Source organism: Patagioenas fasciata, chromosome Z (genome assembly GCF_037038585.1).
Source record: "Patagioenas fasciata isolate bPatFas1 chromosome Z, bPatFas1.hap1, whole genome shotgun sequence".
NCBI classification, from domain to species: Eukaryota; Metazoa; Chordata; class Aves; order Columbiformes; family Columbidae; genus Patagioenas; species Patagioenas fasciata.
In genome coordinates, this window is record NC_092560.1 from 49,108,275 (window position 1) to 49,134,351 (window position 26,077).

A 26,077-nucleotide genomic window follows, 5' to 3' on the forward strand; every position below is an offset into this window, starting at 1 on the left:
GTTACGGGAACTCTCCACACAGTATCATACCATCTCCCTCAATGATTTATCTCAGAGAAAGTGTTTGTGGTACCTTCAAGCAGACTTGTTCAGCAATGGGATGACAAGGTACGGTAAAGCAACCCCCAAGGCAAAGAAACAGCATTAGAAATTTATTCAGAATATAAGAACATTTGTAAAATAAGTATTATAAATGTCTCTGTATAAATAAATGCAGTTTTTAAAATTCTATATCAAATAAACACAAAAGAGCTATTTTACAGCAGCTAGGAAAACTAAAAAGCAGCAGCACATTTAAAGCTAATTCTGTAAGGTGAAAAGCTTCTAAAATTACAATGTATTGTACAGTATTAAAGAAAGAGAAAATCCTAATAAAACCAGTAGAACAATACTGACAATGCAAATTTAGTCACATGTGCTTTGCAATAGCTAACAGTACATTCAAGCTGGTGAAGATTGATACATTTAATTAGAAAACAAAGCATACTTTTTTTCTGAACACACTGTGAAATACAAAGCTTCATGCACTCTGGTGACCTAGAAAATAAAAAAAAAACCACACACCCAACACCCTAAGAGTAATTAATGAGTGAACAACTGTTTTTATTAGTTTGCAAATTATTTCTGCAACCAGTGTTAGTGAGCTAGGTTGCTCATCTATAGGCTAGTGTGCTGGTATTTCAAACAATTGCATAAAAGGAGATGGGGTGGGGTTTTTTTTGGCATTTATTTTCAGGGTTGGTGCCATTTTAAATCGGTACAAGGGAACTGCAGCTAATTGTTAATATCAAACATTTTCATTTTCATTTCAGTAAACCTTTCACCACTTCCCTGTTGCCCTTTTCCAGTATGCCATCAAATGAAGCAGGAGTTGCTTACTTAGGGAAAATGCGTGGTGGTCTGGCAAATGCAGCTACTGCTGAGTCTGTGTGAATACCTTTTCCATCTATAAGTCCTCAGGGAAGAAAGGGGGTGTGGCTTACATTTACTGATGATTTATAATGTAGTCTAAAACACTTCTAGAGCACAGTTGGCAGGGAAGCTATGCAGTAAAACAACATTTCAGTTTATGTGGAATCAGCAAATCATTAACCCTGAAAAAGGCACTGAGGGACACTGCAGCTTTTTATGCTTTTAAACCCAGGTGCATTTTATGATTTCTTAATGTGTATACTTCTTTTAAAGACAAGTTTAAATTCAAATGCATTAAGCTTCATTGTGTTATGTCTAACCATTTCTCTAGCTAGCAAGAAATTAAAAAAAAAAATTGATCCTAAGAGAAAATCCAGAGTAGCAGTGGTTTCCAGACACTTTAAGTGAGAGTTATTTCACAGTGACAGCTTGAGATGACCCCAAGTTACATGGGTGTTTCAGATGCAAGAAGCCAAAACTGTAACTGCATTTTTTGCCACAGTACACAGAGGATCATTTTCTTTGTGTTTCTTCAGAAACAAGTGTGATCATCTACCACTGAACCATATGGCAAAACCCCACATTCCTGTTGGTGAGAAACTTGTTGGTCAAAAAGGGAAACATCATCATTTGATACTTAGCAAAACCATGATGGCAGTAAGAAATCAATGTGCCTGTTCCCTCCTACAGCCTGGGTTGCGAAAAATTCCGTTTGGATTACAAATTGAGAAAGAAGACTAACCAAACCAAATCCCAGGGCATCACTACCTACAACTTAATTTTGATATTAGCATTGTTTTAACTCACTATTGCAGTAAATAACTTACGATGTTGGCTTTGTACCTGATGTATCAGTCTCAAGAGAAGTATGAATTACTACCCTAAGGAAAGAAGAAAACAGCCACTAAAGTAGTAAGAGATACCATGAACAGCAACTGCTACAGTTCCAGTTGTAACCAAGACTTAACAGTACTGCCACATTCTGAGTACAGATTCCCACAACTATTTTGGCTGTCTGGCCTAACTGAAGAGTAGACAAAAACAGTTCGAGTCCTCTAAAAATATTCCCTTAGTACTAGAAACTGGAGGAATAAATGAAAGAAGTTAGTTATCATAATTCTAAATAATACACTAATAAAACTTGAGGTGCAACTCAACATGTAAAGCAAAAAGGAGAGATGACAACTGAAATCAGATTCAGTGGAGAAAACAGAGCCCGAAAAAGATAAAGCAGAGGCATAGCACAGTAACAGGCTAACGAAGTTAATGAACTCTAGTTTGGCATTGTTAAACATGGAAAGTGTGTTACATACTCGGTCAAAAAGAAGAAAATTCTAAATGAAATGGGTGCTACAGCAGACTGTGGTATTTTGCTCCCTAGAGAAATCAACCTGATTGCCATGCTTTACTTAATGTTCATCACCCTAATAGGCCAGCATTTTCAGTTCAGTCACTGGTAATATAGTAACATGATGTGACTTAAACAAGAGAATGTTTTCAGTAGCAAAAATTAACCTAAGAAGCTGTATGAAGACATCAGCATTCACATCCTGTTTGTGGCTGTATACCCATACACCTACACATTTCTAGTTTTGTGTATTCAATATTAAACAGGTACATTCCTAATAAGTACCTTTTTTGGTCAAAACACATCTAAGAAAAGATATTCTACCTCTTGATCTCAAAAAGCTGTAATAAGCACTACACACATGACAAAAATGGCCCAGCTTCTTAAAGACAACCTTGGCTATAATGTATTAACAAAAAACCCCAACTGTTTGTTTCACAAAATAATTGCAAACCAGGAGGTTTCCTGTGATTTCTTACTCAACCTTGACAGACTATCTACCTGGCATGGTGAAACTCAGAGCCTTTAATCCTCTCACAAATTGTAGGAAACACACCATTACAGAATCACAGAATGTTAGGGATTGGAATCGTAAGTTTTTGGAGATGCAGCTACAATTTCTTGGGTTTGTTTTCCTACCTGATCTGCACTGTGAGTGAGCGTACTGCAAGTACAGTGCAAAGAGCAAGCCAGTCTATCATATCCCCACTCTGCAGCTGCCTAGTTAGTCGATTTAACCACAGCAGCAAGTCTTGAGGGCACAATGCAGAGTTGTGTGCAGAGGCAGCTCAGATTGGTAAAACTCTAAAGTTGTCTCCGAACTACCCAAAATAAAACCTCTTAACATGAACTATTTTGTTATGTGACACTGTCACCCACAGGACATACATAAAATGGAAGAGAACGTGTATGAATATAGACACAATGACATAGACAATGTACATACTTATAGCATGATAATTCAGGCACTGCCATTTTACATTATGAAACAGTCCTTGGTTAATGCTTATATTATCCCCATGGCACCTCTCTGGGATCCCAGAGAAGATGTTTGTGTCAGCGTTGACAGTCAGAGCTTTCAGCACTTGAAGCTACCTAAAAGTCAGCCTCTAAAAGAGCTGAATTCGTAATGGCACTAAGCATCTTTGAAAGAGACGCATTTAAAGTGAAGTTTCATTGGTGTGTGGTCTGGAGTTCTCTTCTTCTAGTAAAGCTATTCTTTGCTTGAGCATCCTTACTTGTGTTTCATGTCTCTCCACCATGGCCATCATTTGTGATTCCAACTTCTTCAGCTTATTTTGATGTTTTTTCTTTGCTTTTTCATAAGCTGCTACCAAGTTGCTGTTAGAAATACAAGGCAATAAAAGTTAATTCAAGAAGGCTTGTTCACAGCAAGTGCTACAAAAATCCACCCCAAAATCTCACCTTCAGGGCACTCAAAAATGATCATCTTGAAATTTGCTAGTGCTTTAAAACACATTAGATTCAAATCTTACTGATCCAAACCCTGATCAGTGCTGATCTTTGTATCCTTTTTGGGGTGAGTGCACACCTTTGCCATTAAACTGGTTAATGAAAACATTTTTTAACATGGCTTAAAAGTGACAGCTAGAAGTTGTCAGTGATGACCTTGCAGGGGACTGTTTGTGAGTCAGGACACCACTGCATTAAATATGTAAGGCTTTACAAAAAGACTGCATGGCCAGAATCTGCTTACAAAATACAGCATTGATTTTGCATTTGCCATTTGAAAAAGTGAGACTCGGAGGATGGCATCTTTTGCTAAGTTGTCAGCTGCTAAATATCTTCTGTGCCTCCACCTTGTCTCAGTAGGAAAGCTTGAGATGGGTACTGCTCCTCACCACAAGGGCTTTCAAGTATAACTTATTAATGAAAAGTGCATTGTGAGTGACCAGATCCTTGCAGGAGTGACAGCTACAGTCCATCATATCCAGAACCCAAGGGAATGGCAGGGAGATGTGCCAGGAGAGGTTTAGGTTGGACATTAGGAAAAGGTTCTTCCCCCAGAGGGTGGTGGAGCATGGAACAGGCTCCCCAGGGAGGTGTCACAGCCCCAAGCCTGACAGTGTTCAAGAAGAGACTGGACATGCCCTCATACACATGGGGTTGCCATATGCAGGGACAGGAGATGGACTCGATGATCCTTGTGGGTTCCTTCCAACTCAGGACATTCTATGATGTTCTCAGTCCATCCAAACACAGTGCCAGTAAAACCTACTGATTTAGCAATAAAACTTAAGTGTGATTATCAAAGCCAGTTTACTAAGAAAGAGGCTGGAGCCAAAGAAAAAGGAGCCATTTTAACCAAAATAATAGATGCATAAATCTGACTAAATGGAGGGTTTGTTTTGATAATAATGCATTTATTATAACTCAGTATCTTTTGGCCACTCTATTAGCTATATAGTTTTCAGTGTTCTTACTGGGAGGTTTGTACCTCCCCCAATCTCTAACTATTATATAACCTTAAAGAGTCAATTCCTGTGAATGCAAGGATCCACAAACTACTTGTAGGGGGAGGATTACAGTACATTACCAGAACGCAGTAAAAAAAAAACCAAACAAATCAAGAGTGTATCCATCTGCTGGTAGATCCTTCACCTGTTTGCCCTTTTGAGGTCATTAACAAATTCTGCAGATTGCTGATGTCTGATTTCACTGCTCTTTGTGAGTCTCTCCAAAGCACTCACTAACTCTTGCACTCTAGCTTTCAGTTTCTTCTCCCTGGATCAGGAGAAAAGGAAGGAGAAAACTACTGTCAAAACAGAAGTAACACTTTGGCTTACCAATGCATAAATCGTGGTCAAGTTTCTACCTGTGCTGGCCTGACAGGCTGAAAATACTTTCCTTAATACTACTTGGATAATACAGGAGGGAGTTCTTACATTAAACTGTTCCAAATATTTGTTTTTATAACATTCAGCATTTTAGAGTATAGAATCACAGGTGCAGCAGACAAAAGAGAAAACTAATTTCTCTGGTGGATCATGGTTTTGTATGTACCAAGTCACGCTATGAAATAATCACAAAGATACATTTTTATTTTTAGAATACCTGGAACATGCCACGTACTGTGTCTTGAACGAGATAACAAAGAAAACTACCAAAGGAAATCAAACATCAGAGTAACCATATAGAATATGAGGGCTGCTATTCACTTACTAAAAAAACTTCTTTCTACTCAGAAATTACTACAGATCCACACCAGTTCCACTGATTTCAGCTATTGCCTCAAATTTACCTGCGTAATTTATGCTTCAGTCTGTATTACAGTAGATCACTAGTTTTTTAGAAGCTAGCAAGCTAGCGTCAGTGGGAAACAGGAGAAGTTAAGAACAAGAGAGTGGAGTACAAACAGTAGTAAGGTTTAAAATGCCAATAGTTATCAATACTTAAAATACTTACCAATTATGAACCAAAAGCTAATCACATGAAGCACGTCAAAATGGAAGGCCGGTACCTTATAATATTTTTACATTACAAATATCTCTATGAGGCAAAGAAAAAGCGAACAAGGCAGAAGTTCTGGGAGGAGTCAGCATTACAGCTTGGGGTTTAAGCTGGCTTTAAAAAGCATTTCCCAGTGCAGGTGAGCGTGCATGAGGCTGGTGGTTCTTCCCGGGAGCTCCCTGCTGCAGGGCCCATGGCTGCCCACAGCCTGCTCCTGCACACACAGGGGACTGTCCCACCTCTCATGTGGAGACACAGGAGGCCTTTTCTGTGACTCATCCTCATGGCACAGGCAGGCCAAAGACAAAAACATCAGATTAGGAAACAAAACAAAACAAAAGAGTAAGAATTACACAGTGCCCTAAACCAGCAGAAAGTTAGATTTTTCTATGTCAAACCTTACACTTGGGAAGTTTGCATGTATGGAGACATTTGTCTATGCTTTGGTACCTAAAACTGTTTTGCAGAGATTTGCTTTTCCCTCCTGTTTTTTTTTGCTAAGCAAGTAAACTGGATTTCATCCCCAAAACTTAAGTACCATTAGCTCTCACATAAGCCCAGTAAGCCCCACAGGAATGAATACCCTAAAGTTTACAAAAGCTCCTCCATTTTGGCAAGAGACCCCACAGATGCTCCTGGAACCCCAGCTCACCAACCTGCAGTTCTGCAGCGGGCCTGGCAACGGCAGCATGGTACAACCAGACAGACTGACGGCACATGCGGCACGTCCCACCGCGCCCGACTGCAGCAACAGAAGGGCTTTCACCAAGTCAGACAGGGAAATATTCCAAGTCAGCAGTTTATCCCAAAACACTGCAGACGCTGGTTTACCCGCCAAAGGAAAAAGGGTATAAGAGGGGCCTTGTTGATGAAGAATCATCAGTATTCTTTATGTGTCCTTTCATTGAAGGGAAAAAAATCTTACAAAACCATGACACAGGGATCTGCTTCTACACTAAATTTTCAAATTACTCTATTTCCCTAGTGGTTGAAAGCTCACTGCCATCCATCCCAAATATAAATTTTATTTTTTATATCGTATCTTAGCTGTCAGAAAGACTAAGCATAGTCTAGGGTCAAAATTTGTTTTCTGCAAAGAAGATAAGAACAAAAACTCCCCAGGTTTTTACTTGCAATAAGAAATAAATAAAAAAGATGAGATCTGGCGGAGGCCAGACCTGTTATCTAACCAGTGTGACACCATGACCCATACAAGGACAGAACAGGGCAGAGCAAATCTGGTGCTCGTCTGCTCCAAAGAATGCCATGGCCAGGTGCTCTGGAGAAGGCACAGTAGCCCTGTGCACAGCTGCTACCTAGCATGAACAGTAGGTCCAGAGGAATAAATATTCCAGTACCTGGATGGGGAGAAAACTGAAGAGGTTGGTATAGATCTGAAAACACTGCACACATTCCCATAGGAAAGAACCCCGTAGAGCCACAATTTCCTGAAGCTGAAGTCCTTAACGCACCTGCTGTAACATTTGGCCTGTAATATCCTTGTCTTGATGCTTGCCAAAGATACGGAGCCAGCTGAGTGGTAAACACCCTGGGCCTCCACAGGCCAGTTAAACAACTTTCAGATACTAGTTCTGAACCATCTAGGTAACAGTGGGTAATTATTCAAATCTATAGGTGCCTCAAATTTAGATTTATATTGGCAAAACACACATATTCCCTGAGCTGATAAGGCCCAGATAGTTCTTTTGGCTTTTCTTGATGTCTTCCAAGTCACTGAGAACAGCACTAGCTAGTTCTTACTCCCACCTCAATCTCAGGGAAAGTAACAGGCAGTTTGATTGCATGTGCTGAAACATCCCAAAATCTTACAAAACTACCACACAGGGATCTGCTTCTACACTCACTGTTCCTGATGTAAAACACGGCTTTCTAAATATCTTTACTTCAACAGGCATTTCATGGAACAAGTAACACCTGGGTAGACTGACACAGCAGCAACAGTCAAGGCACACTAAATACCTTGTTTTAGTCTAAGAAGTGGAAATGCATATACACTTGGTTAATTACTATTACATGCAAAAACACATAAGGATTTCTGCTGCACCTTCTACTTCAGTAGCAGATGAGAGACCTCAGAGCTGTACCCCACTGGCTCACCAGCAAGTACTCTATCCCTTTGTAAAGATCCCATGCGTCACAATGCTATCTCTTCCCACTTCTCTTTGTTTCTATCACTAATCACCTCAGTTTGGACGGAAAGAAATGTCCTCATCTGTGTCTCTCCAAATCTGATTGCTTAGCTGGACAGCAAACAGGAGTGATAATGAATCCTGAGGTGCTCCTTTATCCTAAGGTATTCCCCTAATGCCTTGCAGGGGGTAGCTGTCTTTACTGGATTTCTAACACCACTTCACTTTCCTGATTGCTATTATAAATCAGCAGGATATGATGCATCAGTCACTACATGCTTAATAAAATAGAATATTTTAAAACAATAGTCCTAGTCATAGGCATTTTCCAAGGACGAGAACGTGTCAAAGCTGTAAAGCAGGGATGGAACTGCACTTCATGTGACAATGACACGAGTATCCTCCTGATATATCCTGATAGCCACACGGCTGTGGCACGGCCTTCTGCTGCCAGACATTCTTGCAGAGCACGAAGAGCAAACTAGTACAGAAGCTGCCACGCCAAACTCACATTATCACACCCCGGGGCTGTGAGAAAGCATTTATGTGTGTATTTTGATGGGAACAGGGAAGGAGAAACAAGTCTTCTCAGGAGAACATGACTTCTGTGAGTTGGTTTGACCGCAGAAGTCGGCACAACTTGTGCTCCCAACAGCCCCTCTTGCAACTGGCTGCTGCCACTGGAGCTGCAGTAAACAGCTGCAGCACCTTGTGTGCACAGAGAAAATGAGCATGTGCTCCCAGAAGTGGGAACAAGCTCATGATGTGAGGGCATTGCTGCTTCCAACACATGGGCTCTCTGCCGCTGGGCACTTGAGAAGTCAGCTGGGGAAATCCCTGACTGCACCCTTTCCAAGAAAAAGCTCAGAGTAAGTGTATTCAGAGGCCTACAGCCTACTCCAACATCCGCTAAAAACACCATTTTCAGCAAAATGCCTAATATGCTGGTAACAAAGACTTATGTTTTGTATTTTCACAATCAAAACACTCCGTGGGCAGTTGCTAAGCAGTTTTCAAGGGCTTTCTGTTTCAGACTTACGGGATGGTTTGAATAGAAAGGCAAGGAGACAGGGCCTAATGTTTTAGCCTATTTCAAGGCTACTGCTGCACAGTGGGGAATTCTGCCAGAGCCATAAAGGAAACTATATAATATCAGGCACATTTCTGCAGTTTCTGTCAGTTTGGCCTCCGCACAATGACACCATGTTTGGCCTAGAATAATGTAAGCAAGGTCTTGCCTACCTTGTATTTTCCCTACTGTCTGAGCTTTTTGAGACATGTTCAGGTTTCATATGCCAGAAGTCTTCCCAGGCGGATTTTCCTGCCCTTGTTCTTTTCACTGAGAATTCCCCAGTGTTGCAAACAGTAAGCTGCTCTTCCCTGGCACGCAGAAAGTTGATTTTTCTGCCCCTGGCTTGAAGTGTATCCAGCCCACTCCCCTCTTGTGAAAACACAAGGTGTCATCCCTCTACCCTGGGGTCAAGAGCACCCAAATCTCTTACCAAATCTGGAGCAAAAGAGGAGGTTCTTATGCCACAGCTGGGCACAGGAGCCATGGGCCTTTAGGGCCTGACTACCCTTGCCACCCTCAGGAACATATTTTTACTCATCAGGGAGCACTGCTGGCTACAAGGAGACCCCTTTAAATTTTGGCCTCTCCTGTCAGAGTGGCACCTTTAGCTTCAGCTCAGGATCTACCCCTGGGCTTTGTATACCCAGAGTCCTGATGCAGCAGCTGGGCTGTCCCAGGGGACATAGGACGCAGGTTTCCTGTACACAGGTCTGTGTACAGGCTGGGCAGCCCCCAGGCACACAGGGTTTTGGGAGGAGAGAGAGAGGAGAAGCACCTCCTGTACAGTCCCTGGCTTTCTGCACGGTCCCTGCTTTGAAGGGGAGGGACAGACCTTCCAACCCACACTTCACTCCTAGTGCCCTTCCTAACATCCACCTGTAGTTTTAAGCCTGCCATGCTCCCTCACTTCCCCCTCTGCCTTTTCCAGTTCCAGCTGAATAGGGTGACACCTTGTGATCCTGTGATTGTTTTTTCTAGGCACTGGACTCCTCTCAGGAGATAACAGCTGGACATTTAAAAGGAATGCAGACAAATTATCTTTTAATCAGCAGTTTAAACTAACATCTAACATCAGACCTGCATGCAGAATCCCCAAGCCAATTTGGATGCATGCCTGCCTCCCTGGTATGGTTGGCCTGCTAAGGAAAACAACTAATATTTAAGGGAACTTTTTAAAGAGGCAACAAAACAACACTTTGCAAATACCACAAGAGCCTTAAAATCACCCTCTTCAAGGGCCACATCTTTCTGTCTCACCCTCTTGAGCATCAGTGGGCATGAGAACATAGAGGAGTCTTCTTGAGAAGACTAAGAGTGCTTTACAAACCACTTTGCGGTGTAAAATGATGTACTGTTTTCTTGCTGATTGTGAGATGCTTAGAGCAGATCCCAAAAACCAGAGGGTACCACAGACGTGTTATACCACTGGCAGCGGAGAGGCAGGCCAGGTGTGGCCCTGGAAACAACAGACTGGCAGCTAAAAAGAGGGAACAGGTCTGGAGGGCAGCAGCAGCCTGCCTGCTGAACTCACTGCTCAAACCTCCCACCCAGGTTTGCCAGCCCAGACTGGAAGCCTTCCAGACCCGGAGGTATTTGGAGCTCCCTGTGACACTTACACCCAAGTGCACAGCAGCTCAGCAGTTCAGATATCACACAGTGGTATGGAGAATTATTTATTCCATGCCAAAAATAGAGGAAAATGACGGTTATCTGTGATGCGTCTAGGAAATATAGTGACCTGACGCACTTTTGAGGGATCTGTCCCTTATATCACCATGTGTCATCTCTTTTCTTGTGAGAAGGTTTCTCTCAGTGGGGCTCTCCAGGGGGGCTTCCAGAGACAGGTCATGACTTCTGAATCCCTTAGGCAGCCAAGGGAAACCATGAGAGGAGACTACAGGGTCATAAATAAGAGAAAGATCCCCGAAATTTGCAATGACTGCAATCCATGCCAGTGTCTGGCTTTCAGATGCCTCAGAGTTGCGTATTGCCCCCTTTAATGGATGTGAGAATGCAAGAACAGAAACCAGCAAATGTTACTGACAAAAAGCAGCCAACAGTGCATTAGGAAAACTCACCAGTAGCTCCTGAATACCAGCCCCACCTACCTCCCCCCACTTTTATCCACTGCATGTTCATTCTGTACTTTGGCCAAGCAGAAAGAAGATTTTACTGACTGAATTCCTAAAAGCCATTCGAAATCTTAATCATTACAATATGATGTGTTTTAGGCATTCCTCTCCTCATTTCCAACACTTAGCCTTACTGATGGTCAAGACAGGCCTGAACCTCAGAGGTGCTTCTACCTACTCCTGGATTCTGCTATGATGAAAATAAGGGTGGCCCTTGAAAACATGCCAGGCTAAGATGATGTGACATGAAGTTTACTGAAGTTTAAAATGAAGGAAGGTGGTTTGATCTATCTTTGACTGGCACTGTGTCAGGAAATAGCCACTGCCATGGTTTGGCACAGCTTTCTGTTGAAACAGTTGCTCTCTCAAAACCAGAAGTTTGGCACAACACAGGGTTGTGGTCTTTGGACAGGTATAAAGACCTAAGACTGCAAAGAACACTGCTATGTCTCAACAGACACATGGAAGCTATTGCAATAGGATGAATCACAGAATGTTAGAGATTGGAAAAGACCTCTAAAGATCATCCAGTCCAATCCCCCTGGCAGAGCAGGAACACCTAGATAAGGTTGCACAGGAATGTGTCCAGGTGGGTTTTGAATGTCTCCAGAGTAGGAGACTCCAAAACCCCATTGGGCAGCCTGTTCCAGTGCTCTGTCACCCTCACCGTGAAGAAGTTTCTTCTCAAATTTAAGTGGAACCTCTTGGAACCTCTTGTGTTCCAATTTGAACCCATTACCCCTTGTCCTACCGTTGGTTGTCACGTCCTACTAGAAATACCTGCAGTTTCCACTCCGAGACAGGCAGGGCCATAGCTCTGTGCAAAATGTATTTTTTGTTAAAAGAAGTGTTTATCAGTCCTACTGATTAGCACCCTTCTCTCCCTCCATGGCGACTTCCCAATTAGTAGCATCATTTATGAGGTTATCTCTCTGTTCAAAAGTCGTCAGACATGGTAAACATGTCATTTCTTTGTTGTGTTGCCAGATGGAAAGTCACCTTTTATAAGAGAGATACTGAAACAAGCCTAGACTGACACAATTCATGTAACCCTGCATAGTCATCAGAGATGGTAATTTTCTGCCAACTAATGACCCATCTGAGGTCTGAACAGTCAGTGTAGTTACAAAGTGTTTGTCTGCCATGGCCTTTAGCCAGTTATTGTCAGAACCTTCCTGCTCTAATATTTTAATAGTTATAAAGGACTCTCTAAATACATACACAAAATACAACCCTCTGCAGATAGAAAAGCTATCAGCAACTGGAAATAAAAGAACAGACTGCAGGACGACCTCAACAATCAAAGCATTTCTAATAAGGCCTGGGAAGAGGGACAAGTTTCAGGGTTGTCAGCTTCGCCATCTTTCACAGAATGAAAGAACATAGTTGGAAAAAAAAAAATATTAGTTGTATGACCATTGTTATAATCCTGCTAAAGCAAGAGCATTTCCCATCTGGAATTCTTCTTTCTGCTTCCTCCCTGCAACTTCTAAAGCATTTATAACCTGGTATGTGTCTACTAAGTTATAAATTCATACAAGTCACCTATAGTGCTTCCATCCCCTGCCAATACAGAGTAGAACATACTAGCAAGAAAGATGTCATTTATAAGTCCCCATCAGAGACTGTGTAACGTGCCTAATTTTGGGGTATTCCCTGATGAAAGTGGCCTCTGGCATGATCACCAGGGTGTGAGTGCCAGGCCATGGGGCTGGCAGGAATACCCTTTTTCACTCCCAAGAATAAACAAGCTTCTTTATGCATGTGTCAAACTCAAGAAAAAACACAGGAGGCTTCATGTCCGTTGACACATTCCATCAAGAAAGGAAAACAAAATGCTAAAGGCTCTGTCAGAAAGCGCATAGGCTTGGCTGGAACAGGATGTGTCTCTCATTAGCGGCCTTAGCCTACAATACCAGAAATTGGGTAACATAGACATAACTTTTACAACACAGAACTTGCAGGTAATTTTCATTTCTACCAGTCAGCATAGTGGTCAAGGAAGAGAAAAGCAATTTCTGAGGAAAGCCCATAAGATGAATATTAATTCTGAACATTGCTATGGGAAACCCTGAGTCCTACTAGAACAAATACATTATGAAACAACAAAGGAAGAATTGCTCCTGCTTTAAATTTCTGCTGATGGACACTAGCAATGACAACTGGGGGTGATTCACAACATGCTGCTGGATTCCAGATTCACAAGAAAATCCGCATGTGCAGAGAGAAGATAGGCTACCTCTACGAATGAGACTGTTCCGCTGCTAAGCCATTTGCAGATCATGAACAAATAAATGCTTCCAAACCACAGCAAAATCCAAACCGTAACTGTGTCTCGCTGTTTCATTTGGGTTTCACTCTATTTCAATTAACTGACAAGAACCTGACTGTTCTGCAGCAACAGGAGGACAGAATGGGAAAGCAGCAGAGGGGGGAGCTGCCAGGGCTTTTGTCTCTGTGAAGACAGGATGGGGAGGAAACAGCAAGCAGGGCTGCTGATTGATATCACATTATCTGACAAAAACTCAAAAGCAAATGGATTTTTGCCCCTATCCTTGCAGCTGCTGTTCCCTGCACCAGTGTCTGCTGCCTGGAGTAACTACAGGTAGGTCCAATCACTGGATGCATGCACTAATTGCAATCAGCACTGACATATTCCTGAACACTGGCATTTAAATATCACCTCTAGACCAGAGATTCAGTGTGCAACATTCACTGGTTTCACATTTCCCCCAGCAAACACAGTTACTGGGCAAAATATTTTCTGTTTTGAACTCTGATCCTCCTCCTTTGGTGGGTGAGGAGTGTGGGCTATAGGAGGAGCCACCAGGATCTCTCCTCATTCACACAAAGTGCCAGCACTTGTTTTTCCATAGAAGTGGGAAGAGCTTTGAAGGATCAGCATGTGCTAAGTGCAAAGAGTTAAATCCACTTTGTCTCTAAAGATATCAGACCATTCTGCATTGTTGTAGCATTTGCAGAGAGGAAAATGCAATCTGACTATTCAAAAAATTCTTTTGTGGATCCATGATGGTGTAAATTTCACGGTGGTATCTGAGGTTCCAAGCATCTAGGATGGCAGTTAAGAACTGCTGGTATGTTTTAGAACAGCAGTGGCTGAACAGGCTGCAGTAAGCTTTTCCATGTGCTAGACAGACTTTCTACTGACTTCCAGAGAGAAGACTTGATGATAAGGACACTCAGCATTCAGCCTGATTTGGCTGGCACACCGATTAGAGAGAAAAATACCTGGTCCATGCAGCTTGTGTGAACTGTGCTTGAGCCCCACTGGCAGCAGCAATCACATTTAGTACAGTCGTATTTCCATTACACAGAGAGTCTTCACTCCAAAATTTATGTACAGTTTAATCCGATTATTTTTCTTCCCCATTTCTGCCTGACAAACTGTACTTGCTAGGCCCCTGGCTGGAAATCCATGCTAATCAACTTAAGGCCTAGTAGATAAAGCAAAGTTTTTTTTTTTTTCCTCTGTGTTGTCAGCAAACCACGTTTCAAGACTATACTCAGGCCTTTGCTAGCTAAGGTCACTGACATCTTCTCGAAATCCAGGAGTAAACAACAAGAACAGGAAAAAGCTGCAGCTCAAGTGAAAACAGAAAATGCCAGCGCAGCTGCTCACACGGGGATGGCAGTGTGTGGGGTTTAAGGGAGGCCAATGGCTCTATGCAACGTTTATGCAAATGACTTTGTCGATGGCTTTTATCCACCCCCACACACAAATGACAGTTTTGATTATTTTAACCACAGAATTTTGTTTCCTGCATCAAGCAAACGAAAGACTCAGCAACTGTCAGGCTATTAAGCAAATGGTATGAGATGTATTGATTCTTCAGTGGTAATGACTTTACATTTTTACATAATGCCTTTCAGTCTTAAGTGTCCCTAGGCACACTACGAGTTGCACCTATGCAAAAAAGCACTTCAGGAACAAAACACCACAGCTGCCTGAGAGGACATTCCACCATTAAAGAGGCTGCAAACACCAGAAAAGCAAAACGCACTCTTCCCAGCCAAAATTCTTAGCAGCATTTTTGACAGGTTCAAAATAAAATAACCAGATAGCCACGTCTTAGAAAAGGTGGAACAAGTACTGAAACAAATACGGAAACAGTGAATATCTCTGTTACGAAGCTTACCGCATAGCTGGTGCAGCAAAAACTGTTGCACAAACATCTAGTTAATGTATAACTGTACTGAAAGCTTTGGCTTTGTTCTGTTGATAAAAGCAGCTTGTTAAGACATCAATTTTCTCTCTTGTTGGAAAGCTAATACTTCACACAAGAATGTCACTCATTACTGAATTGTTTATCTACTTACATACTCAGGAGGCAAACGCAGCATTTGAGTCATCAAAATCACTGCAACTCCCACTCCTGTAACTCCTACCCAAGCTCTAATCTGTGACCAACCTTCTTAACCAAAGATCACACTTCAAATCCTGTCTTCACTCAAGGTTTTCTCCATGCCCTCAAGCAAGCCACATCACTGTTTTGTGCTTCATTTTCTTGCCTGTATATGGATATTCCTGATACTTTGAGAGTTTCTTAAGGGCAAAGTTAATTTGAATTTTAGAGAACTGTAAGGAGAGTGGAACTGAGCACCATGTGAAGCACTTCAATCGGCTGAAGAACAACACCAAAAGGGAAGGGGAGGTTAGAACATCGATCCTTTTCCTTCTCACAGGACAAATATGTGACCGGCCTTAAAAACCACACGAGGCTAAGAGCAAAGTCTCAGAACTAAAACTTGTTGTGCATCTGCAGAACAAATCATGTCTCTGGTGAAGGAAGCTGCTTACCGCCTGAGTGCGCTTGTCAGCTCAGCAGTCAATTCACTCTCGTTGTATGGTCTCAGCTCAGCTAGCGTTAATGGTGTTGCGGTGCCATCACTGCATTCCTGAGAAATAAGGAAAGGTAATCTCATTTGAAATTTCTTAACATTTTGATGGGAAAACTCTGAAAACCTCTCAATTCGCAGCTGCTTTTAAAATGGAGGTGGAATGAACATCACAATGTCACTACAGCATGGCAGTGTACCAACACACTGAGAAATGGAATAACAGATTAACGCTTCACAAATCCTTCTAGATGTTTTCTAAACCACCACTGCTCACTGATGTGCAGAATGCTCCTATATTGTGTGTAACTAGTGGTGCTTTATATTACTTTTCACACCACACTTGAAACAAAGAAATACTGGATAAAACAATTCAGATGACACTTTGCCAGAAATACTAAAATAAGAACAACACAGTTATACAGTAGCTTTAGATTTTGTTTTAAAATATATTACAGAGGTTTCTGAGGATATGGCACTAAAATAACAGGATTAAAGTTTTTCTTGTTATTGCTATTTCTTCATGTGAATTATTAATGTAAATGCATAAACCTGTTTATTCTGCATTATACTAAGGGGGGAAAGTATACATTCTCAAATCATTACAAACTGTCTGACTTGGAAAAAGACACTGTCATTACAGTGTTCTATCAGCTTCATAGAAACAAGCTCTATTTTTTCATATTCTGTCTTCGGAGTATGAGGAGGATGGCGTTTTGCTTAGACTCTCTTCCACTGTTTCCAGCGAGTGGTAACAGTCAAGACACAACATGTTCAACCACCCTAGCTTGTCTGTTTGGTAAGAGTGTCGTTGTTGTACTCCTCAAAATAACAACCTTATTCTAGCCCAGGCTTAACAGTAATTCTGAGTAAGTCACCACATGAAAAGAACGACCTAACAACTAGAGGAGAAAAGACGTGTATATATGGACAAAAGAGGAGAATTATTAACGTGCTAAAGACTGCTACCGGGAGGGGAGTGGTACAATAAGTTATGTTTATGTCGATTCTGAAAACTTCTTTGACTCCTGACCTTGCCCAATTTGTCTTTGCTTCCGCTGCTGGTTGAGCTCAGAGACCTCATTCTCTGCTCTTTTTGCTCTTCCACTTCAGACTTCAAGTGCTCAATATGGATAAGGTAGGCCTGCTCCTGGGCCTCTCGAGTGCTCAGTTTCAATTCCAATGCCGCCTTCTCCTTCTCTAGCAGGTAAAGCTGTGCCTTAAGCTCTGCCATCTCCTCCTGTTGAAGAAACATTATTAGTTTGCCACTTTGTGGGACTACAACCTAAGGGAAGACAAGGTTAAACTAGGTTTTCATCCACTCCTATTACTTGAGTGTTCTTTCCATGGAGAACACTATCAGCATCTGGAAGATGTTTTATAATCACGCAGTACATTTGTCAAAAGACTAGCATATCTTGAGTCTAAGTCAGTATGATGATCTGTGCTATCCCTTAAATCAGCCTCAGAAATAAGCTCAGAGGAAACAGAGCAGCTAATGCGGTGCCAAAACTCGAGTATCAGGGACCTGAGATGGCACCACAGCTATGGAAATCTCTTCAGTTCCACTTTGCCTTTCAGAGACCACTGCCGTAAAACCAGGAGTGTCTGACTTTCTTGTCAAAGAGCTCCCTACATGCCAGATTCCAGTTTCTTATTGATACAGAAGAATTAGAGTTGGTTTATATCTCATTACAATGGAACTGGTTTGAGCGACTAGGCCAGCAAACACAAATCACATATTCCTGCCTCGTAACACCAGCCTCTGTAGTAAAATGAGTCAGTCAAAAGGTATGGCACCATTGGATGTCCATTTTTAATATCCCTCCTCTACACGGCCAGAATCCCAATTATACACAACTGGAGGTTGACAAAATGGCACTCGCTTATATTCTTCCATAAATGTGATCCACAGAAAATGAATACTGGAACTTCACAGAAAGAAGCTCAGTTGTGAAAGCTAGTTCTTGTGTGTAATTCTCTTCCCACTCTGATATTTATGACAGGGCTGTCAGCTACTGTAACACAACAACTGCTACTTGGGGACAGACTTGTGCTTTAACATCTCCTCTGACAGTGGCAGGGCAGAAGTGTAAGAACAAAGCATGATTGCAGTGACCCTTCTTTCAGCAGTTGCTCCAGACCTCCCATGAAAAGCAGCTGATGGGTATCCTGAACCAGAAGGCTCTTAGTGTTCAACATTTCAGAAAAGTTTCTTCCACAAAATGTCTAGTTATTTTCTGAACCCAGGAAAACCCATCATCCAAAAAACATTTAAAGGGATAGTTCTAAAACATAACTTATATTATGTATTAAGAAAACAATATCAAACAAACAAAAGACTGTCTAAACAGAAAAAACCCTGTTAAGCTTGCCATGACCTAGGTCACCTCTACTGAGTTCATGCAGTCATTTTCTTTTTTATAGTTCAGTTCTAGAGTTGTTCACTTCGTAAATATATCGGAAAGACCAAACTTTCTTGTTGTGTGGACAGCTTGGAACAAATCACTATTAACAGGCTAGAGAGTTGGGCAGGGAAATATTTAATGAAATATAACATGGCCAAGTATAGAGCCTTATATCTGCGCAGGAACAACCCCAGGTTTCAGTATAAGTTGGGGAACAATCTGTTAGAGAGCAGTGTAGAGGAAAGGGACCTGGGGGTCCTGGTGGACAGCAGGATGACCATGAGCCAGCACTGTGCCCTGGTGGCCAGCAAAGCCAATGGCATCCTGGGGTGTATTAGAAGGGGGGTGGTCAGTAGGTCGAGAGAGGTTCTCCTTCCCCTCTACTCTGCCCTGGTGAGGCCACATCTGGAATATTGTGTCCAGTTCTGGGCCCCTCAGTTCAAGAAGGACAGGGAACTGCTGGAGAGAGTCCAGCACAGGGCAACAAAGATGAGCGGACCATCTCCCTTATCAGGAAAGGCTGAGGGAGCTGGGTCTCTTTAGCCTGGTGGAGACTGAGGGGTGACCTCATTAATATTTACACGGGTGAGTTTAAGGAGGATGGAGCCAGGCTCTTCTCGGTGACAACCAATGATAGGACAAGGGCCAATGGGTACAAACTGGAACACAGAAGGTTCCACTTAAATTTGAGAAGTAACTTCTTCAGAGTGAGGGTGCCAGAGCACTGGAACAGGCTGCCCAGGGGAGTTGTAGAGTCTCCTCTGGAGACATTCAAAACCTGCCTGGACACATTCCTGTGTAACCTCATCTAGGTGTTCCTGCTCCGGCAGGGGGATTGGACTGGATGATCTTTCGAGGTCCCTTCCAATCCCTAACACTCTGTGATTCTGTGATTTTTATTTTCTTCAACAGCAACAAACAAGCTAGTCACAAAAACATCAAAGGTATCTTACCTTATCCTTCAAAAACAATGCTCTTTGTGTTATATCCATTATTAGCCAAGACTATACAAATACTAATCTTTGAACATATTAACATATTAACTCTTTCTGTAAAAGAGAATCTAAGTTTCTACCAAAAATTTGCTGTCTGGATTAAGTGTAAGCTGTGCACACAGGTGCAGCACCATTTAAACCAGTACACAGTAATCAAAGGTAACAATTGACTTATTCAGAATCACCAACCACACAAAAATAAAATCCATATTCTAAAAACCCTCAGGCTTGGAAAGGTTTGTATGAGCTTTAAAATAATTCATCTATTCATCTACTTGTTTGTGAACTGAAGGTTAAAAGCACAATCAGTTTCATTCAGTGTGGTTTACAGAAATGTATTTGTTAGGCAAACTTACCATTAATTTCCTTTGTCAACAGTAAAAATGTAAATAATACTGATAATGATGGGGAAATTTAGTTATAGGAGTTGAACTGGATTGTCTGGTATACTTAAATGTATGTATTTAGCTTCTTAAGCCTCTATTTCTAAAGCCATTAATCTACTTAGCCTGCTTAGTGAAGGCTGAGAAGTAATTTGAGCAGAGTATTTTGGCACTTACACGAATAGAAGATACTATTGACAGACAGCTATCTGTGTGGGATGGTCATGACAAGGTCTTCCCAGGCTGGAAGCTGAAGCTAAGCAAATTATTTCTAGCCTAGAAATAAAGGACATTTATTTCCTAAAAGCAAAATGCGAATTTAACCACTGCAGCAATGAATCTGTGGAACTCATTTTTTCCATCACTTGAAAGTTTTAACTTAAAGACTAGACGCTTGTTTGTGCTACATACCCTAGCTCAAAATCAATTTGAGGATCAATGGTTAACTCCTTTGTTTATTAAGACAGTAAGCATAGATCATCACATATGAATTCCCAAGTTTGCATCCTGTCTCAGCAGACATATCATGAACCTTAAAAGCACCTCCATATGTTTTTTCATATCAAGACAATGTGACTTTGCTAAAAGCACCTCCATATGTTTTTTCATGTCAAGACAATGTGACTTTGAAGTGCAGAAGCAGAGACAAAGCAGGGGAAAAGCAGAACTGTCAGTGTCTTACAGAGATTCTCAGGGAATGAGGAGGAATGAACGGAAAGGCTGAAGTTAAAAATTAAAACTACAGTTGAAGATTCTGGTACAGACACATACAATCTGTGAGGCATGGTGGCAAAAGTAATGTTTCATGTGGGAAACTTTAAGTAGCTCAGGTTTACTTACAGTTAACTAGTCTCTACATCTACAGCGTTTTTTTCCACAAAACCACATTTTCAAAAGATAGCATCTAAATTTTATTTCAATTACAACATCACCTTTATATATTTACTATCCTCTTTTTTTCTTATTACAGGATGCTGCTGAAACATTTTGCAGTTTAATATTCTTGCTTCTTCAGTGTGCACCTGAAGCACAAGTGGCATTTACAAAATGAAAACCTGAAGGAGGAGTTAGCAGGTGGTCACTCTTCCAGTTGATTGCAGAAGACCAAACCAACCTGTGCAAATTCAGAACCTTTAAACACCAAATCCAATAGTCATTTCAAGACTAATAATACTAAATATTTTGCACTTGCAGTCATATTTTAATTCTGAATGTAGGTGAAAACTTGAATTACAATTTAAATAATCCCAACTCAATATAAACAGAACCACCATAGCATCCTCAAAATTAAAATTTGTGGTGGACGTGAAATAATAAAACAGTGAAATGGAGAAATAAGCAAGTACTCTCATGTAGCAAAAAGTGCTACAAGTCATGAAAAAGGACTCCAGGAGAAGTACAGTATAGAAAGTGGAATATACCAGTCTTCAGAGGTAAAACAAATAGCAGAGCAGTTAGATGCCATGCTCTAGTTAACTGTATTTTACTATATACATGAGAGGACGAAATTATGTACCAAAGGTGCACAATAGGACTGTTAACATTTTCTGCAAAGAGACTGTACTCTCAAAGCATGTTACAAGCAATATTATCACCACCTGTACGCAAAAGAGGAAAAACTATCAGTGTAGAACACTGAAACTTCTTATTTAGATTAAGTCCTTTGAAATGCAGAAAGGCTGTGAACCAAGAATTATTTACACCCATCAGAAGTAATCTCCTTGCTAACTGGGGCATGACAACAACTGACCTCAAAGTAATACCACTGAATGATGACAAATCGCTGACAAGAATATATTTGGAAACATGGTTAATTATTGCTTGAAGCAAAGAACTGGATTTTACATAAGTACTGGCAGACCACTGTGTCTTACAGTCTGGATCAGTAAAAAAAAAAAACAGGGTGACAGAGTAACCATCCACAAAGCATCTTTATATGGATAATTGTAATCAGTAATGAAGAACTAATGGTGTAAAGATATCTTCAGAACTTTATCAGCATAACACAGAGATGCAAGAAGCAATATGACTGATGTTGTGGTCAGTTTTTAGTGGGAGTCAAAAATGAAAGGTGCCCAAAGATGCAGCAGAGATTTCATTACAGATACAAGTTTCAGTAAGACAGCAGCAGGTCATAAGACCCAGCAATGCAGGAAACCCTTGAGCATCTCAATCAAGCTGTATGATCCTTGCTAAGAATGTGGAAGGGAGGGAATAAATTAAGACTAATGGTTAAATGCTGAAGTCCTCGGCAGCACAGATGAGTCCATCTGCTTCAAGTTAAATAAAATACTGTCAGGAAATGTAAATTGTCAAGTTGTCTCAGAAAAAGGCAGATCCATATGCTACTCTGTATGAGGTTTATGTTCCAAATAATAGATACAAACAAAACACTCTGAAAGCCATGACATCCTTGAGTCTTGCCCTTAAGTTCAGCTATGTTATAGCTCGCTGAACATATGAGCAAGGTGTAATGCAGACCTGAGCAACAACCATGGATGCTAGTAAGGTAGCAAACTCTCTTGGCACCAAAGCATGCAGAGTGTAGCTGTGCCTTTTGTAATGCTTCATGCATAGAGGAAAGGCAGTTTTCAGATTCTGCAGCAGGAGAACACTATCCATTCCAAGCTTTGACAAACTCGACGTTTCACCATAATCCCTGTCAGAAACCTACAGATTTCCTGCAGTCATGCATTCCAGTGAAGTACACCAAATTACAATGAATAACAGCACTGTTGGTTTCTCTGTACCAGAAAGGACTGACGGTGACTTCAGCTATCTTGGTAAAATGTGTCTACTCCAGTATGCACTGCACACAAAACAACAAAGAAGAAAGATTTCTTCTTCTTAGGACAACTCCTGCAGTGAAAACCCTAAGTGCAAGATCCAGCCAAAAGTTATCAGTGGACACCATATGTCAAAAACAAGTTAGATCACCATTTAGTGAATTAAAGTGAATTAAAGTGAATTAAATTACCAACACTCAAAACTGTGCAAGAAATTACGATTTGCCACTGTCCATGTTCCGTCAGGTCAGGGAATGTAAGGGCACTAATAAGAAGGCTTAGCTCTGCAGAATGAGTTTACCAATCCATTTAAAGATACAAGTCAGAATGCCGTACAAGAGATTTCAGGGATGATCTGGACGCAAAAGAGGAGAAGGAGATGTGATACCTGAAATATACACTCGATTATCTACAAACGTCTTCCAGTAAATATTGCATGCTTTAATTATAGGGAATATATTGCTCTTGGCCACAATATATTCAAACAACTAACACAACTTTAAATCTTCTGACTGATAGCAGGCAATGTTGTTTTCTGATCTGCAAATACTGAACATATTATTGCAAAATTATATTTGTCATCACAGAAAGACAACACCACTAAGAACTTAATTACCATTACTAAGCTACCAGTTAGCTAGCAGTAGTACATCTGAACAAAAATGTATAGCTTTAGAAGCTTACAAAAATACTAGGATTTGCTGTCCCACATCATACCATCATCTGACATTTCCTATTAGTTGAGTAAAACAGGAGTTGGTAATATGTAGAAATTAAACTTAAACTGAACCAAAACCAGGTGATTTCTAAATGCAGATAGACACCTCTATTGCCTTTAGTATGTTCCTGTGTTTCAGTTCACATCTCTCAAGGTCAACACAGAAGCCAGGTTTTAAACTATATAACCTCTATACCTGGTCAATAAAGTTCAGTTTTTCTAGATCAGATCTTTAGAACTGGACACACAAACTACGCCTGAGGGACCAGAGTTTGCTTTGAAAACCTCTGTTGCTGCACATCATTACACCATGCACTCTCTGCTCGGAACTGAGCTACAGATTGCAACACCGTGCCCAGCAGAACTCCGGGCTTGTGACCAACCACTGGAAAGCATCAGGGATTACAGCTTCTGACAGACCACCCTTCCCTCCCATGGCAATATTAAAAGGAGGTGAATTTGTTCTGCTTCACTTCACAAATATTCAAGAGGCACATTTGCAAGCTTGTATGTAAAGTAATGAACTCTCTCTTGGGAAGTGCTGTATCATGCTTTTGGTCACCCTCAAGCAACTCAGCTGCCACGTCTCTTAGAGAGAGCATCTGGTTTGTCAAGGAGAACATTCCAGGTTTAGAGACACAGATCGAGCCCTGGCCTAATTTAAAACACACACAACTCCTCAATGCTAATGCACTGCCTTCTGTCACTTTCTGAGTAGTAGATTTTCAGCCCTGATTATTTGTTTCAACAAAATAACCCTTTACTACCCAGTGATCACTGTCAAAGCCTCCCACGTGTGTGACTGAGTGTGTTTTGCAGCCCAGGGGCGTGTCAGCAGTGCAGTCAGGCTGCTGGATATAAATAAAATACCTTCATTGCCATAAGTTCCTGCATCAAGACCGCATTTTCCAGGTCTAGCCTCTGGCTGTCTCCACGAGGTTTAACATCATAGCTAAGGGGATCAATATGGATGCTTTCCAGTTCCAGCATTGTCAGTTTCACTGCTGCCCTGTCATTTTTCAACTGCTGGATGTAATCCTTCAGCCGCTGCTCATCCTCCTTTGTAAATTCTGTATCACAACTGCTTGCAGTTGAGCTGGTAGTACTGGAAAGAGAAAGAACGGTATTAAAAAAACAAAAAACAAACAAACAAAAACATTTGGAACAAAATCAGTATTTTTACCTCAAACACTCTCCCAATACTTCTTCAACACATCTAAGCCTTACTTAAAAGTTCACAGAAAGGGCACAATAGCATGAACTGGATGTTGCAATGTTTAGAATATGCACAGGGGTGTGACAAATTCAGAAAAGAAATTAATTTTCTAAGCTGCATGAGAAAATTGAACCATGTGACAACACCTCTGCAAAACCAGATATTTAGTGACATGTAACTGAACTACTTTTTCTGGAACGGTGCCTTCTGAAACAAGTATTTTTTTTAAATTAAACAAAAACCACTTAAGATTTCTCTCTGCTGCCCAGCCAGTCTTCACCTTTTTTGGGAAGATGCATCTGCTAAGAAAAAAGAATAAGCCCAGACCTCATTTATCTCTGCTAATGGCAACACCAGTTATCATCTCAGATATTTTCAATGAATACTTGTAAGAATCAACCTGAGCAAAATTCCACTGGCAGATTCCAGGAGGTAGCATCTTTCAGTTCATGTTAAGGTGTGTTCCTTAGTATACTGACATTCCTTCAGGGCTGGAGGGATTTAAAACCAGTCCATAAGTTAGCAGGATTTTTAATAAAAAGTCATCACCAGACTTGGCAGAACTCCTCCTGTCTACAGGCATCAAACAAATGACTGCCCGTTAGTCTGACAAATGTTTACACAGAGATCACAGAAAGACAGAACTAGTGTCTTACAGCAACAGTGTCTTGGTGCTGCCTGCCCACCTACACGCACGCTGGTGCTTCAGGGGGCTGTGACTGACACGGCTGTAGCATTCCAGGGCTGAATATAGCTGCAGCAACACTAAAAGGAAAATCAAATGCCCTGGTGTTTCTATAACCTCACTCAAAGCTGCCTGCTGTCTCCTGAGGTCCTGTAATCAGCTGCGGGGTGAGGGATAAGTCATCCATTAACTGTGCTTGTCTGGAATGCTAGATGATCTCAGTTATCAGCAGGGGAATAAATCACTTTCTGTATCAAATTGCACTGCTGTTCAACATTTTTGTAGGAAGAAAAAAAGCCCCACTGCTACATGCTGTGATAGTCAGGATGATGTCCTAAAATATAATATGCATATGAAAAAGATGAAGCCTATTAAGATAGGCTTGACTTTTTTCTTTCGGTTCTACTCCAGCTAAACCTACACCGACTTCTAAGTGCCTCAAACAATTGCCAGTTTTCCCACAAATTCCAAGCACAGCCTTTGAGGAGATGGAGAATTGGCAAGTCTACAAATATTTCTCAAAATCATTCCCTCTCATGAAATATCACATTACAGTTCTTTACTACAGTTCTCCGTCAAATTCCCGTTGTTTCTGCTTTTTTTTTTTTTTTAGGCAAAATAGGTGCCGTATTTACCACAAGTGTAAACTGGTCTTTGCTTCTGTTGTCATCCATTTCCATCTGCAGTGAAGCTAAAAACACCCAGTACCTAAACTATACAGAAAACCCTTCAGGCTGAAACAAATTTTTGTTTATATTTGGTTCTTCATTAGAGAACCTCAAAACAATTAATAAGTCTTGCTTTACCTCGTAGATATTGATATAAAAACCTGAGACAGACAATGCGAGAAATACTTAATTCTGTACTGAAGTCATGTTGCAAGTTTCCTCAGCACCCAAAGACAGCAATTGCACAGCTTTCCTGGATTAAACATAGAACAGCTG

General features: G+C 41.1%; 1 protein-coding gene across 8 annotated transcripts in view; it reads right to left on the reverse strand.

Annotated features, from left to right (window-relative positions):
• Positions 1 to 814: 814 nt before the first annotated feature.
• Positions 815 to 26,077, reverse strand: part of MCC (MCC regulator of WNT signaling pathway) — a 209,507-nt gene continuing 184,244 nt past the window's right edge. For all 8 annotated transcript variants that reach the window (XM_071802567.1, XM_065860376.2, XM_065860379.2 and 5 more), the window contains 5 exons: positions 24,103 to 24,337; positions 16,976 to 17,182; positions 15,905 to 16,002; positions 4,883 to 5,005; positions 815 to 3,601 (listed from right to left, as the gene is read on the reverse strand). In XM_071802567.1, coding sequence (XP_071658668.1) covers positions 3,421 to 3,601; positions 4,883 to 5,005; positions 15,905 to 16,002; positions 16,976 to 17,182; positions 24,103 to 24,337 — 844 coding nt within the window. In that variant the 3' untranslated portion in view covers positions 815 to 3,420. The remainder of the gene's footprint in view (positions 3,602 to 4,882; positions 5,006 to 15,904; positions 16,003 to 16,975; positions 17,183 to 24,102; positions 24,338 to 26,077) is intronic.